The 16912-nt window shown below is 47.6% G+C and overlaps 1 protein-coding gene across 1 annotated transcript in view; it reads left to right on the forward strand.

The window, feature by feature from the left end:
- ZC3H11A (zinc finger CCCH-type containing 11A) overlaps nucleotides 1–16912 on the forward strand; it is an 810109-nt gene that overhangs the window by 292908 nt on the left and 500289 nt on the right. Inside the window, exons 5-6 of the mRNA XM_040337594.1 lie at nucleotides 2411–2596; nucleotides 2678–2770. Of these exons, the coding sequence (XP_040193528.1) occupies nucleotides 2411–2596; nucleotides 2678–2770 (279 nt within the window). The remainder of the gene's footprint in view (nucleotides 1–2410; nucleotides 2597–2677; nucleotides 2771–16912) is intronic.

Consider the following 16912-nt stretch of genomic DNA (forward strand, 5'->3'; position numbering starts at 1 on the left):
ATGTGGGATATAAACAAGTAACAGAACATGTTTATTGATGATCACATAAAGATGCATGTTTTTTACATAGTCGCATGAGGATGCTTGGTCACATTCAAGTGTTTAAAGGGCTTGTAAAGGTACAATTTTTTTTCCTAAATAACTTCCTTTACATTAGTGCAGTCCTCCATCACTTACCTCATCCTTTGATTTTGCTTTTAAATGTCCTTATTTCTTCTGAGAAATCCTCACTTCCTGTTCTTCTGTCTGTAACTCCACACAGTAATGCAAGGCTTTCTCCCTGGTGTGGAGTGTCGTGCTCGCCCCCTCCCTTGAGGGAACGAGCAGGAGAGTCAGGGCGCTCTCTACGTTGCAGATAGAGAAGGGAGCTGTGTGTTAGTGGGAGTCCTGACTCTCCTGCTCGCCTCCTCCCCCCTCAAGTGAGGGGGCGAGCAAGACACTCCACACCCTGGGCCGATGCACCATATTTCCCTTCATCCTTCTAACAAGGGAATTGGTGTTCTCGGTTGTGGTAGCCTCCGCAAGAGAGTTTCGGTATTGGCAACTTTCTTTTGTAGGGTGATGTTAAATCCTCATCCAGCCTTATTTCCTAGAATTCCTAGTTTTCATTTGAATTAAGATATTGTTGCCTTCCTTTTTTCAGAACCTTGTTTTGCGGAAAGAGAAGTTATTGCTTTTCTCTCAATATAGATGAGAGCAGTTAAAAATCTATCTGATGGTTTCAGATATAGGAAACCGACATTTTGTTGTGCTGCCAGAAGACCCTAGAAATGGGCAGGCAGTGTTCAGATCAGCTATTAAAATGGTTACACTCTCTCGTTAGACCTTGACTGTTCTCACTCTATCTGAAGCGCCTGCTCGGATATGGAAATGGAAAACTGATGTTGTTGCGCTACCAGGAGGCCCCAGGAAAGGCAGGCAGCTTCTAAATCAACTGTTTTCAATGTTGATTCATCAGGTTATTATTCAGGCTTGTGGTTTATAGAGAGGGTTTCCCCCTATTTCTTTTAGAGTGCACCCTGCCAGGATAGTAAAGCGCTTCATGCGGGGTGCGTTACCAAGCCTTTATGACTCAGATTTGCAAGGCTGCAACTTGGTCGTCGGTGCTTACATTCACTAATTTCTTTCAGGTAAATGTAAGACGGCAAGAGGATGCCGCTTTTTGGTGCAGTATGCTGAAGGTATAGGTCCTCACGTCTGACGGCGATCTGCATTATTTGTGTCTCCCTTTCCTCAGTAGGCATTGCTTTGGGACGTCCCACTTAGTAATTACTAGACTGTACGATAAAGAAAATAGGATTTTTATAACGGCTTACCTGTAAAATCCTTTTCTTGGATTACATCACGGGACACAGAGCTCCCACACCCCTTGTTTTTGGATATTGGGACACATCAATTTGCTACAAAAACTGAGGCGCTCCCAGTATGGGAGGGGTTATATAGGGAGGAAACTTCCTGTCTAATTGATTACACCAGTGTCCAGCACCTGAAGGTGGAATATAACCCACTTGGTAATTACTAGACTCTGTGTCCCGTGATGTACTCCAAGAAGAGGATTTTACAGGTAAGCTGTTATAAAAATTCTATTTTTTTGGGTTTGGCCACCCCTTGTGGAGCCACTGCTTTGAAAGATCCCTATGGTCAAGGTTCCGAAGAGCTGTGTTGGTCAATGAACGTAAGGAAACAGGGTTTTTTTGGTAACTCACTGTAATATCCCTTTCTCTGAGTTCATTGACAGACACAGCACCCACCCTCTATTAGGCTTCATTCACACTTGGCCATTCGGGTCCGTCTGTCGGCGGACCTGAACGGCCGCTCCATGCATCGCTATGGAGCGTCGGATGTCAGCGGAGACATGTCCGCTGACATCCGACCCCGCTAAAAACAGACGTATGGGGGCCACGTCCCCATCCGTCCATGCGGATCAGATCGGGTAAGATCTGATGAAAACGGACATGCTGTCCGTTTTCATCAGATCGCTCCATAGGGACACAGCGGTGCCCGACAAGCCCCTCCCCGCTCAGTGAGCAGAGAGGAGCTTGTCATCGTCGGCTCAGCGGAGATCTGCGGACTGATCTCCCGCTGAGCCGACGGGAGCAGGCGGACTCCGTAGCAACGGAGTCCGCCAAGTGAATGAAGCCTTAGAGTTTGTACTTCTGACACCGATTTTGTTATGAACTGGATTGCCTATAGCAGAGAGGACTAGGACTACCAGCTAGGACTACCCATAGGAAGTTCTATGTTCTTTTCTGCCTGGTGTCCTACTCTTTTAGGTGGGGCTATAATCCTATGGTCAAGATTCAGAACAGCTCTCTGTGTCTGTCAATGAACTTGGAAAAAGGGATTTTATGGTCAGTAACAATAAAAATCTATTTTTCTTTCTGATCCTGACCATGTCCCATTGTTATAGCAGAAATAGGCAAGACTGAACCAAGTGAGATGGATATACAGATTTCGCAGAATCCAAGCAAGCTTACAGCAGCTTCTACCACACATCTACATGGAGTCAAAACAAAGGAGGCTGTAGAAAATGTCCCCAGTCCCACTCACCCACCTGTAGTTATTAATGCAACAGATGATGATGAGGATGATGATGGTGGGTACAATTGTTTTACAAGTCCTTTTTTTGCAGAATGTTTACCTGTTAGTGGCTTTTCTAACTATGTCATGTCTAAAGATCAAATTTCAGAGGAAGGAGATGAACTCAAGCCTTCTGGTCATCAAGGAGCGCGGCATGTAACAACCCAGAAAATGGATGTACTCAGTAAAGGTATGACAACAATGTCATATAATGTTGCAGAAATCTAAACTGTGACCCAACATAAAATCTCCATTTTGTCTGTACAAGTTTTCATAGTAGATCTGGAACATTTATTGGGCTGATATTGCTGCTGTATGTAGGGGGCAGCACAGAGGTGATTGAGTGTGGTAACGTAAATCTCTGCAGGTTTGAGTTTCAGGGGTGTCGGGCATATATATTTTTATTTTTTTTGCACAGTAAAATTAATCACATTAAGTAGTCCCTAAAACATATTGATAGCTCCCCAATCATTCCAGAAATCATTGCAAGCACTTGCCTTATATCTTCCAGCTCATGTTGTGGCCGTATCCATCATATGTGTGGGCATGTGAAGCTGGGCATTTTTTCTTTTAGGCACAGTAATGCCCAGAGACTTCTGGGAAATGTGTCATTTCCCAGGAGGCAATAGGTCTTAGGACAGGAAGTTGAACCACCTAAGACAAGAAACTAGGCAGATTACAAAAACTGCTTAGTAACAGCCAGATAGAAGTGAGTAAAATAAATAAATAAATATTCGTCATCAGCAAGTGGAACTGCTTAAAGGCTATATTTTACCTTTGAGAACATATTTTGCATGTTCCACCCATTTTTATGGCAGTACATGTAAAATGTTCCCACTCCCAAGTTCTGTGCATGAATAGACTACAAGTACCAACATGGTTTGTGGCCAACAGCTTGTAGTTCCTAATGATCTAGGGAGCGCTGGGGAGCACACTCTTAGTTTTGATTCTTCCTGGACTGAAGTAACTGCCTGCCCATAGGTAGAAGGCTACACAGACAGTCTGCAGAAGACTGACACTGCACCCACGATCTGCTGATTACGGGTACAATGCTTTTATAGGCTCCTAAAAAATAGTAATGCACTTTTTTTACCTGCAAAAACATGGCTTTTCTTTTTTTTAGGCTCCATGCACACTGAAGCTGATAAACCTGTAGTTTATTGGCGTTTTGGCTTTTTTTTTTTTAAAAGCTCATAAACTGCACTCTGTTAGCCTATGTGTCCATGCACACATGGACGTTTTTTAGTGTTAATGAGCAGTGGAGTTTATGGGCTTTTTTCTGAACGCCAGAAATTTGTGTTTAAAGTGCTGTTTTTCGGCAGTAAAAAAACGCAAAACGCTAATAAACGCTCAAAAACGCTGCTCACCAGCGTTTTTAAGCATTTTTTTATCCATTGAAAAAAAGAAATAAAGCTACACTGAAAAACTTTAATAAACGCGATTGCAAAAACACTAAAACGCTACTGGCGTTTTTTATAGCTTACAGTGTGCATGGAGCCTAAAGGTGAACCTAAAACGTTTGTTACCCTTGTGGCAAACCATTGTCCTAAAAAAAAACTTGGTCCACTGTAAATGCTTCCACTGTCCAGAACCAGTACTATCCAAGACTCTTTAGCCCCCCAGTCACCAGCCGTACTTCAGTGTAGGGTAAAATCCAGCAGACTGCTTTATTCGAGCACATGGTACACAGATATCGAACTTCAAAACACTCCCCCCCCCCCCCACCCTTGGAATACAGGGCGGGTTAAACTGTCCCATAATAGTTGAGGCAGACAGCCACAATAGAATACAGTCACACCCCAAACTATCACATCAAGTAGTACACAACAGCATGAGACAACACACAATATATACATATATACAACATTGCGTCTGACTAGCACACATCATAGTGGGGTTCTCGGTCACCCTGTGCCTCTATTGGAGACAAGAGGGTCTGGGGAAGCTGGACATGGAGTTTTCAGAGCTCTCCAGGGTAAGCTGAGTTCCACAAACCCCCCACCCAAAGTGCCCCTGTCACAACCCCCAACACTTCATATTCCTGATATGTGTCTGCTGTACTATATACTTGCATGAGAAAGTATCCTGCTCTCTTTGTATTGCTTCCTTTGTGTAAAATCCCTGGTGTTCCTGCTAGTTCCCTTGCTTTCCTATTACAAACTGACAACACTAAGCAGGAGAGCACACTGTGATCAGTTCTCTGTCTATGCTGGAAATGGTGTACTCTCCTCCAATAATCACACTTGTCCTAAAGTGCCCCCGCTGCATTGCCATTCACTGGGAAGCTCACTCTGCTGCTGCTGTTTTTCCTCCCCCCAGCTCTTATGCAGCTGAGAACAAAAGGAATGTGATCACTTATTTAAAAAAAAAGGCAACATGGTGTGTGTATATATTATATCTATACAACAATGTTTTGCCTTCATTTCTATTTTAAACTGAATGGGTTGTTTTACAAGGTGATCGTTTACAATCGCTTTAAACTTGGAAGGAAAAAAAAAAACGTCCTTAGCCTCTGCATCACTCATGAAAATTTTACATAAATATACAGACTTTAGACACAAGTCTGTCTACATTTGATGACTGTGGGCCAGATTCTCAAAGAAGATACGCCAGCGTATATGAAGATGCACGGCGTAAGTGTAAAAATGCGCCGTCGTATCTATGCGCCATAGTCACAGAACCAGATACGCCAGAAACAAGGCTTCTCCCGTCCATCTTAACTTGTTTAAGTTTACGCAGCGTAGGCGCATATTTTCGCTGATGGCATCCTGCGCTTCCATTGAATTGGTATTCAAATATGCAAATGATGTAGATGCGCTGATTCCCGAACCTACGTGCGGTGCGCGTAAGACGAATGGCCGGCCTAAAGTTACCCCTCATAAAGCAGGGGTAACTTTGCCCCAGACGTGAGTAAGTCAGCTTGAAAGCAAATACAGCAGCACCATCCCGAAAGAGCTGAGCAACCACACTTATAGAACAACACATTCGTATGCCAACATGCCAGGGGCAGGCATGGTCTTGGCACTACTAGTATGTGCAGAGGCGCGTAGAAGCAGGAGGAGGAGGAGGTCCCGGGAGAGGATATACCCACCGCGCATTAGCCTCTTTGGCATGGGTGATTTGGAGGTGTATCGCCGTTTCAGATTCAGTCCTGCTGCTATCCTGGAAATTACCAGAGCCTTGCAGGATGACATCACCAGCCAGACACACCGCTCACATGCAGTGCAGCCACTGGTCAAGGTACTGGCAACACTGCATTTCCTTGCCACTGGTTCTTTTCAGCGCAAAAGTGGAGCTGTGGCTGGGATATCACAGACCAGCATGAGCAGATGTGTGCACCAGGTTGTCCCCGCAATCCTCAGACGCATGGCCAACCAAATCATCAAACCCACCCAGGAGGACCTGCGGCAGAAGGCAATGCGTGATTTCTGCCTAATTGACGGATTCCCACGCACCGTGGGGGCCATTGATTGCACCCATGTGGCACTACAGCCCCCCCCCCGTGACACAGAGCACATTTATCGCAATCGGAAGCATTGGCATTCCATAAACGTACAGGTGATAGCCGATGCCAAATACCTCATATGGCACGTCCGTGCCAAACACCCAGGGTCCAGCCATGACGGCTACATATACCGTCATAGCCCCATCCCAACAGAATTTGAACAGAACATGTATGGGGACAGCTGGCTGGTTGGTGAGTGACATGGGTGTCAGGCATGTGTGTCCCCCCCCATGATGCAGACATCACGAGGGGCACATGCATGACTAACATCCGCCTGTCTTTTCCCTTCCAGGTGACGCGGCGTATGCACTTGGACCCCATCTCATGACTCCATTCCGGAATCCCCAAACCAGAGGAGAGAGAAGATACAATGAAGCACACGCACGTACCCGTGGAGTGGTGGAACGCACATTTGGCCTCCTGAAGTCCCGTTCCCGATGCCTGGATAAGTCTGGGGGTACCCTGTTGTATTCCCCAAACTTTGTGTGACATCATTGTTGCATGCTGCACAACTTCGCCATGAGAAAGGGCCTGGAGATTGACATACGTGATGACCTGACCCCCGAACCACACAGTCCCCCCCTGACCGAGGCTACCCCGTCTGCTGATGGTACAGCAGTTAGGCGATGTCTCGTGGAACGAATCTTTAAACGTTAAACACACACATTAATCATGGCACAATGAGAATGCACGCATGCACACCACTGTGGTCCCTAGCACACACACCCCACATCCACATCACATTGGATTAGACCAAAGTACACCGCACGGTACTAAAGAGCAGCAACGCCGCGTCAAGGCCCCAATGATGTTGCTGTCCATTCATACGGACCTGGGGAGAACTTATCCCCAGCGACCGAGGGTGACACCCCTTACTGGCAGGAGTGTTGCCCCCCCACATTCACACACCATTCACACAGTACTCTGCACTACTGTGCAGCCAAAAAAAAAAAAAGCTCTTAACCAGAGCAAACAGAAAAAAAAACTCTTAACCAGAGCAAACATATCTGCAAAAAAAAATGACTTGCCCCGGCGCGGGCTACGCCTGGTGCCCAGGCTCCTGGCCCTCACCTGCCTGGGGGGAGCCTCAGTTGGGGGGGAGGTGGGGCATCAGGTGGAGGAGCATCCCCTGGTCCCTCCCTGGCTGCCTGTCTGCCCTCCAAAGCCACTGCTATGCGGCTGAGCACAGCCTCCAGGGAAGCTGTCTGGGCCTGTACAGCCACTGTAAGGCACTTGACCTCCCCCACAAGTTCAGCCGTGGTAGTCTGCAGGTGACCGTTGCTGCACTGTTTACAGCGACATCCTGGATGACATCCGGTACTGCTCCCGAGGAGGCCAGGCTGTCAGATAGGCGCCTCAACTCCACCACTAGTTCCCCAATATGGCGGCTCTGCTGGTCCTGCTGCCTGGCCAGATTTTGTTGCAGCATTTCGGGCGCACCCCTTGTCTTACGGGTCGCCTTCCTGGGGACAGGAGTGGCTGGGGCCCTTGCATAGGGGGAGGACCTTGAGGGGCTGGAGATGAGGGAGATGGGACGGGAGGGACTGGAGAGGGTGTTGGAGGACCCTGGGGGGCTGGAGATGTGGCGGGTGGTTGTTTGGGATGGTCCTGCCACCACATGCGATTCCTCCAAAAAGAGGAACACCTCCTGTTCTGTATGGACCACCTCCTGCACTGAGGACTGCCCACTCCCCTCCACCAAGGCCTGTTGGCTTCCCAGGGGGTCAGCCACAGAATCAGGATGCTCAGGGGATGATATAGGACGGCCACTGGCAGCATCGGATGGCCCCGCTCCCTCCTGCACACCTGTGGATGACACAAAACATTCACATGTTGGTAGACCCACACACTTGTCACATGTTCCCTCCCCCCCCCACTCACATGCTACACACCAGATAGAAGTTCAAACACACTTACCTGCCCTCATGGCCGGCTCACCTGTGTCGTAGCCCTCCAATCCCTCCACCTGCTCCCTCTGAAGGCAGCGGAAAATGACTTGCTCCTCCTCAGTGAGCCGGATAGTACAGGGTGGCCCCCCTCCAGTGCCCCTGGAATGCTTATTAATTTTGGCAAGCTTGCCTCTCACCAAACTCCGCAGGTCATTCATTTTTTTTTTTTGTATGTCCTGGGGGGTCCTGACCTCATGACCAATGGCATTCACCTGGGCAGCTATCCTCATGAGGATCTCATCCTTCTTGGACTTACTGGTGCTGCCGCTATCTGCACCATGGAGGCGAGAATCATACCTCTCCATGGCAGATACAATGATTGCCCTCTCCTCTGGGGAGAAGTTTTTCTTCCGTCTCTCCTTCCTGGGACCAGGCATAGCAAAGCAGCAATGTCTAAATAGCACAGACACCACCAACCCAATAAATGGAGTAACTTTGCACTCGACGGGCGCATGTCCTGACGCTCTTATACACTGGGCCGGCCCATCTCAGGGGGGAGTTACACCTAATGTTGCTTTGCGCATGCGCAGAGGGGCGGGGCACGTCCGGCACATGCTCTGTTCGGTCTGGACTTCATTTGCATGGGGTCACGGTTCATTAGAATGGATCACGCCCACTTCCCTCCTACCTTCACTTACGCCGACACATTTAAGTTGCGCTAGCGCATCGTAGGACGCATGTGGTCCGGGAATATGGGACTTCTCTCTCCAAGTTAAGTCGGCGTAGGGCATCTCAGATGCGCTACGCCTGACTAAATATGCGTCGATCTATGAGAATCTGGCCCTGTGTGTCAATTTCCAGTTTTATTTTAAAGCATGGAAAGGCAAAAAAATACAATTAAAGTACAGTGATATAAAGTATCAAATGGAATACAAAGTGAAACATTGTGTACATTAGGTATGCGGTTGATAGGCCATATATGTCACCATTGTATACCCAATTGATCATCTGAGACAATGTCAGGCAGTGGGAACAGATAAATGTGGGACAGTTGAAGAAATATTCCACAGAGAGCACAAACGTATCCTCTCTTCCGAGACAAGATATGAGAAATATTGTAGGATGAGATGTGTATGGGATCCACAGTATGAAGAAGTTGAAGATGGGTGTGTGGATGAGGCTGGAATGTGAGAGGAGGGGTGGATAGTTGGGGGAGTGGGGGAGCACCCGGAAGGGAAACAGAAAAAAAATGGGGGAAAATACTGCGCTAATAAAACAGTGAATAAGACCCGTAACTCAAACGGGAGAGTGTTGGCTAATAAACCAAATGTAGAGCTGCACCCTACTGTGTGACATTAAACAGTGATACAAATATAGAAAAAACAAGTTGCGTTAAACATTATAAACAATTGGTGTGACCAAAAATTAAAGTGTGTCATATGGTCAATAGAGTTTGACAATCATGTTACGATCATATAACATACAGAATCATTCAAACAAAAGTCCGTAAGTGACGTGATTGAAATGTTGAATCACAAAGTGATCAAAGTGAGACGCTGTTCCCCAGTGACGGAAGAAAAGTCCTCAAAATTAATAAAACCAGATGAACCACCAATATGGAGTGACAACCAGATAGCTAGAATCCTCCACCACCAAAGCAAATATGTCTGCTTACCAGAGCCCGGCGGTCCCTTGATTATAGGGGACCCCAGGTAGCCTGTAGGTAAATGGGATAATGAGGCCGCGAGCTGGATGGAGCCAATCTATTGGGAATCATCACCTCGTTCCATTAGTCCAGGGAATGAACGATCATGTTTCATGGATTGGAAAAAGAAGAAGAGGGGGGCCTCGATAGTGTAAAACCTTTAAAACTTTTATTTTAAAAAATTGTACATGCTAATACACTTAATTTATGTAGTAGAAAAGAGCCTTTAAGTCCGATGTCCCGGCCAGATACATCCAGACAAACCAGTCCAAGCAGGAACCCAAAGCAGTCCAGGGGGGTGATGCCGATGTACTGCACGTTCCGCCCTACTAGTTTCGCGAGAAATCGCTTCATCAAGGGGCTAGTGAAACAGAGGCTGTGAGAGAGGCAGTTACATGGTGGTGTGAATAATGGGGGAAACTAATGCACAAACCACACTAACTAGAGCAATACTAATAAACTAAAAATTAAAATAAATAAAATAAACATTAAGCAGCAGCCAGGCCAATAAGTGCTCACACACTAACAGTAATTGATAAATAAGGGGGAGGGCAATGGCACTTGCTAACTAAGAAAATTAGTAAATAACTAAATGAACTTCTAAAATCCTGCTTGTAGTCACAATCCCAATGTACAAACATTTGAGCCAGAAAATTTGTGTCGCTCCTGATCACTGTCACCCACCATCAATCAACAAAATGAAAAGGGAGGGAAAACTTGAGTGATGTTGTTGTAAATATGAACCACTTGTGTGGTATATAAGATATCACCAAGATGATGATAAATAAATAAACGTGAAAAAGTGTTAAATTAATAATTAATATAATGTCACACCAAAAAAAAAAATATATGAGACATGCAATTAAATGCAGCAATAAAAATATGCATAAAAACGTGAGTCTCTGGGCACACTCTAAAATATGTGCAAAAGTAAAACGCATATCAATCCAGTGTCCAAAAATCAGTAACAGTAAAGTGCTTCAAACGACAATAATTTTCCAAAGTGCATATGTGTTCCAATAAAAGTGCTTGACTTCACAAGACTTGCCCAAGCCTCTCACCTCAAGAAAGCTTGTAAAAAGCCTGTAGATCTCCAAATCCTGCTCATTTAATAGCATAGGAAGCTCCTGGTCAGCCCGTTTAACCCTTATCACACTAATCCCTCTGGTCAGTGATCCACAGATCTCCAGCTCCAGCAATAAGTACCCAGATGGGATGGCTCTCAATCAAAAAAATTGGAACTCCATAGTGTAAGACTGATAAAACGATTTAATAAGTAAAAGCAAATACTGTACACTTACAAAACAAACGTTTTCAGACAGCATGTAGCATGTAGTTACACTGTCTATGCTCTAGGCTGCGAGCAAAGCTGACGTCACCACCGGCTCTTCCGGATCATTTGCGTTGCATGTTATGCACTGTGGGACCTATTGTGAAGTCAAGCACTTTTATTGGAACACATATGCACTTTGGAAAAATATTGTCGTTTGAAGCACTTTACTGTTACTGATTTTTGGACACTGGATTGATATGCAGTTTACTTTTGCACATATTTTGGAGTGTGCACAGAGACTCACGTTTTTTTATGCATATTTTTATTGCTGCATTTAATTAATTGCATGCATCATATTTTATAATTTTTTTTTTTTGGATGACATTATATTAATTTATTTATTTAACACCTTTTCACGTTTATCATCATCTTGGTGATATCTTATATACCACACAAGTGGTTCATATTTACAACAACATCACTCAAGTTTACCCTCCCTTTTCATCTTGTTGATTGATGGTGGGTGACAGTGATCAGGAGTGACACAAATTTTCTGGCTCAATTGTTTGTGACATCAAGCAGGATTTTAGAAGTTAATTTAGTTATTTACTAATTTTATTAATTAGCAAGCGCCATTGCCCTCCCCCTTATTTATCAGTTACTTGGTGGTGACAAGAGGAAAATTAGAAAAGACCAGTGGTGTCCCGTGTATCTGGCATTGCAGCGATCCCTGATGTGTTAGAATGTCATTAAGAGAATTTAGCGGTAGCATTGAAGCAGGATCAGGCCTGGTTAGTACTTGGCTGGGAGACTGCTCAGGAATACCAGGGGCTGTAAGCTTTTCCCCTCCATTATGAGGGAGGCACCTGGGGCTCAGTATCTCAGCAAGAGGGTGCTAGGGCAGTCTCTGAGGTGGTTCACTCTGTCTTTAGGTTGACTCAGTTAGAAACCTGGTAGGTTACAGCTTCTCGGTACTTCCTGGCAGGTCAGGATGGGGGGGGTGGCAACTGAATTATACCAGGCCACATGCCCTCAAGATGGGGGGGTGCTTTGCTCTGCACCCCCCACCCCAAAGCACTTCCCAACAACCCTGGCTGATGGATGTCGGAGTCTGCGTGTGGGGGGCTTATCAGAATCTGAAAGACCCCTTTTACATTGTACCCCTACCCAGTCACCAAAAAATAAAGACCACTGCCCGACGGACCCGAAAAATAGAAAAACAAAAAAGCTCCGCCTCCACGGGAGGCCTCCCAGCGACTGCGGTCTCTTGGCTTTGAAGGCTGCCATATAGGCAAGAGTGGGGCCACCTGGTGATGTAAGAGTGACCCTGCCCCCTTCTGACATTGTGAGATATCCTTTAATGTCAGAGGGGACGGGGTCATCCGGTTAAGGCAGCAGGTGGCTCCGCCCTTGCCTTTTTATAACCGCTGTCAAAGCCAAGAGACAGCAGTTGCCGGTAGGCCCCCCATGGAGGCAGAACTTTTTTTAGTGATTGACGGTGGATCTACTCTCCGCCCCTCATGCCATTTTTTTTTTTTTTGGCGCGGGGGTTCCCTTAAAACCCATACCAGACCCGAAGCGGCCTACGCTTTTTTTTTTTTCTTTCCATTGTTTTTTATTCATCTATATTGCTGGGAGCCGGCAATATATTACAGCCATGAGCAAGTTTACATTTTTTTCCTTTTAGAAATGTCATTATTGCTGTGACATGTACTAAACATCGCAGATATGCACCACTTTACGGGCAGACTAAGGGGACCCCCCAGGCACGATATTTAAAGAAATATTTAATTTTTATTGTTTCACTTTAAGCATCATTAAAATCACTGCTCCTAAAAAAACGATTGTTTTAAAAACTTTTTTTTTGCATTCTTACATGTCCCCTAGGGCAGTACCTGGGTCCCCATACACTTTTTATGGCAATAACTTGCATATAAGCCTTTAAAATTAGTCCTTTTGATATGGAAGATGGTAACCACTGATGCCTGTCTTTCCGGTTTGGGGCTGGTTTGTAGGTGGCTACAGTTCAGGGGACTTGGTCTCCACAGGAGAGAATACTGCCCATCAATATCTTGGGACTTTGGGCAGTACGCCTTGCTCTGGATTGTGGTCAGAGTTCAGTCCGACAATGCCACTGCAGTGTCATATATCAACCACCAGGGTGGTACCAGGAGTCACAAGGCTTGGGAAAAGGTGAACCACATTCTATCTTGGGTAGAACAGCATGTGCCGTCTGTCAGCGGTACATATGCCAGGTATAGAAAATTAGCAAGGTATTTTCCCATTCAGTCACTAATACCAGGACAGTGGTCCCTGCATTCTGGGACGTTCTCTGCAATCTTACAGCCTTGGGGAACTCTGGAGGTGGATCCACTGGATTTCAGGTTCTAAAACAAGGTTGTGTCCGGGAGGAGATTCCCACTGGCAATACGAGTATATGCACCGGTAACACCTTTTAGGGGCCAGTTCTCCCATCTCTATGCCTTCCCCCTGATATAACTACTGCGGTCTCTTTTGAGAAGGAAGCGGGAGGTGGTAACACTGGTAATAGTGGTAGACTGCCAGTCTGGCCAGACCTATGGTCTTCGGTCCTGTTATCTCCGTGTTGTTGAGCGACAGGAAGCCAGCTTTAGAGAGCTTCCATTACAGGACCTGGAAGTGGCACCCCCGGAAATATGTGAGTGTGAGGTTTTTCTCCCTAAAGTACCATTATGGATCAGATTTAGTCTCTATCCATTTTTTTCCCAACGTTTCCTACTCCCTGATTCATACTTTGTACAGGGTGTAATGCAGACATGCCCAGCTATCAGTGCACCCTTGTGTCCTTGGGACTTTAACTTGGTCTTGGCTGTCCTTATTAAAGCCACTTTTCTCTTTTGTTCATTGACAGACACAGCCTTCTTAATTCAGAACCATTGGTTTATATTGCCTCCATTAGGAGTAGGACTAGGCAAAACAAAAACAAAAAAACTGGCCACGCCCATGGGCTGTCCTCAGTCCATATATAACCCCCTCCCTGCTCTAGGTGTTCAGTTTTTTTTTCTGCCTAGTCAGGAGTATGGACCTAGTTCCCTGCTGGGATCTCTAGTCCTGGGAGTTTTGTTATTTTATTTTTTTCCTGGATTTTTTTCCGGTGAGATCTACAATCAACTGCCGGGCTGGGCGACAGACTGGATAATGTAGATCCAGAGGGTCCCCCCAGTCTGGCCAGCGAGCACGTGCAGACCTCCGCTCACTTTGGTGGCGAGGAGGATCTGTCTGGGAGCGTTACCCGCGCACTTCTCTGGAATGGTAAGTAGAGGGCCCCCGCCTCTCCTTTCCTGAAGGGGGAGCACGGGTACTCCCTGGGGTAGTCGGGCCTTCCTGGGTTCTTGTGGCCACCTTTCTACCAGAAGGGTGGCACGGTGGGGGTCTATGCCCCCTGTGAGGGGCTCCGGGTCAGTGCCCCCTGTGAGGGGCTCTGGGTCTGTGGGGGCCTGGGTCTGTGCCTCCAGTGAGGGGTCCCCTGGTCTGGGCTCCCTGTGAGGGGTCACGGTAGGTGTCCCCTGTGAGGGGTCTGAGCCCGTGCCCCCTGTGAGGTCTTCGGGGTAAATCCTTTCTCCTCTTGTATTTATCAGGGTGACCACCAGTGGCAGTCTGTCCGGGTGGGGAGATGTCCTAGGTCTGAGCTCTGCTTGGGGTCGTTGGATGTCCGGTATGGATCCAGTCGGACAAGGCAACGGCTTAAGTCATTCACCATGGCGGGCCAAAATAGGCTGTTGGCGACCCTGGCTATTGCCAGTATCTTCTGGTGGGTAGAACGTCTCATTCCGGCCTTTTCTGGCGTACGATTTCCAGGAGTGGTATGCTATCAAACAGATACCTCAGTTGGTTGGACCATGGGGTAGGCCCTTCACTGGGCCGTGTTTCATTGGTTTTGTCATCCACTGGGGCACTCCTGAAGTAGATCTGCTTGCGTCCTGGCTCAACAGGATGGTACCAAGGTTTCTGTCAATGTCACGGGATCTTCTGGCGGCTCGGGTGGCCCATGGCTCCAGTGACGTTTGCTCTGTCTTCCTCCTCCTTCAGCTTCTGCTGTGGCTTCTTGAGCAGGGTCATGGCTACAGAGATTCCGGTCATTCTATTGGCTCCGGATGGGTCCCGTTGGTCTGCGTATGCCGACCGGGTGTGCCTGGGCGCCAACACTCTTTGGCGACTGCCTCTCATTAAGGATCTACTGTTCCTAAGACCAGTCTACCATCCTGCTTTAGAGTCGCTGGCTTTAACGACCTGGCTGTGTTGAGCCAGGTGCTGCAGTTCCAACTCTGCTGATGGCTAGGGAGGCTACCTTCTAGGAGGTTTTACATCTGGATGGGGACAGTGCATTTATCCTGGTGTGAGTCACCGGACATTCATCCTCGTTCTTCTAAGTGGCTTTGATTCCGACCTCCTTTTACGGGGAGAGGAGCAGGAATTGGGCCTAGAGTACCATCGGGGCCAGGTGTCAGCCTGGGTGGTCTTTTTCAGTGCCCCCTGGTCTCGCATTCTCTGGTGCGTACCTTTTATTCAAAGGGTTTCGTCTACCGCTGTGGGATCTGAACTTGGTGATTTTGGTTCTCCGGAAGCCTCTCTGTGTCTCTCTCAAGTTATTCGGGAGATTCCACTGTTTACTCTGACCCAGAAGGTGGCCTCTTGGTGGGTTTCACCTCTGCTCACATGATGTCGAAAATGGTGGCGTTATCTTGTCATTCACCTTACCCAGGTTAAGGTGGGGCTTCGCCTTTTTTTTCCATATGTTCTGTCCTTGGATTTCCATTTGAATAAGGACATTGAGTTGCCTTTCTTGTGTCCCTGGTCAGCACATCCCAAAGAATTATGCCTTATCTGCCCTGAATGTGTTTTTTTCCCTAGTCTGTCTCTCAGGACAGCCACCATAGAGAGATCCCGGCTCCTCCCCTCTCAGAAAACACTGCCTTCCATTACAAGATTTAAGCCTCATCCTCCCACTGGCCCCTCAGTTATGGTGTTTCCTCCGGTGGGGAGACACCGCTATGGAACTGGGGCCAAACAGCTGGGGAGGCTGAGGCAGTGCTTCAGGAGAGGGTGGCCAGGAGGGGCCGGGGATATCTCTCCCTCTTTGTGTCTGATTGTGGCCGGGTCGGCTAGGGAGCCGGTGTATCTGTATGGTCGCATGCTGTGCATCTCAGCGTCTCTTTGGGGAAAGACGTAAGCTGGGAGGTCCGCGTTTCTTCCGCCCAGGGGGGCGCTGTGGGTAGTGTTCCAGATCCCCCCTGCGTTAGCAGCCGGCTTGGAGCCCTGGAGGCCGGGCTGCATGACGGGCGACGTCAGTTCCGGTTGGGGTGGGCCCTTCACCCGAGGCCGCGTCTTCCAGTTCCAGACGCGGCCTAGAAAAATGACTATTTGCTCGGCTGGTGCGGCCTTTCCTATAGCTGGTGTGGTCAGCGTTCTGGAGGCCAGTGACCACTCGTCCTCAAAACGGGAAATGTCGGAGGCAGAGGCTTCAAAGGCAGCTCTCGGGGATAACAGCACCAGAAACTCTAAGGTAAGTGGAACCCTGGGGTGGTGTTCCCTTACCTGTTCCCCGTTAGCTCCACGGGTGTTGTTCCCTTCCTGGTGGTCGGTGGGGAGAGGAGTGCATCTGGGACCCTGGTGGTGGTTGGTCCTGGGGGGTGGCACTCCCGGTGATCCTTGATAGTAGCGCTGGTGGGCCATAACTTATGCCGCTGCCTTTCTCTCTCTTTTTGTTTCAGAAAGCCACGAGTAAATCGCCCCATGGAAGAAGTGGCGGCGCATTTGCAAACCGGTCTGAAGCTCCGTGACCGCGGGACCCGTGGACGGGATCGCCGTTGGTGTCCCGCAATCGGGTCACAGGAGCTGAAGAACGGGGAGAGGTAAGTGTAAACGAACCTTCCCCGTTCTTCTCTGTGGCTTGTCACTGATTGTCTGTTCCCTGTCATAGG

The sequence above is a fragment of the Rana temporaria genome, chromosome 2, assembly GCF_905171775.1.
Source record: "Rana temporaria chromosome 2, aRanTem1.1, whole genome shotgun sequence".
Classification (NCBI taxonomy): Eukaryota; Metazoa; Chordata; class Amphibia; order Anura; family Ranidae; genus Rana; species Rana temporaria.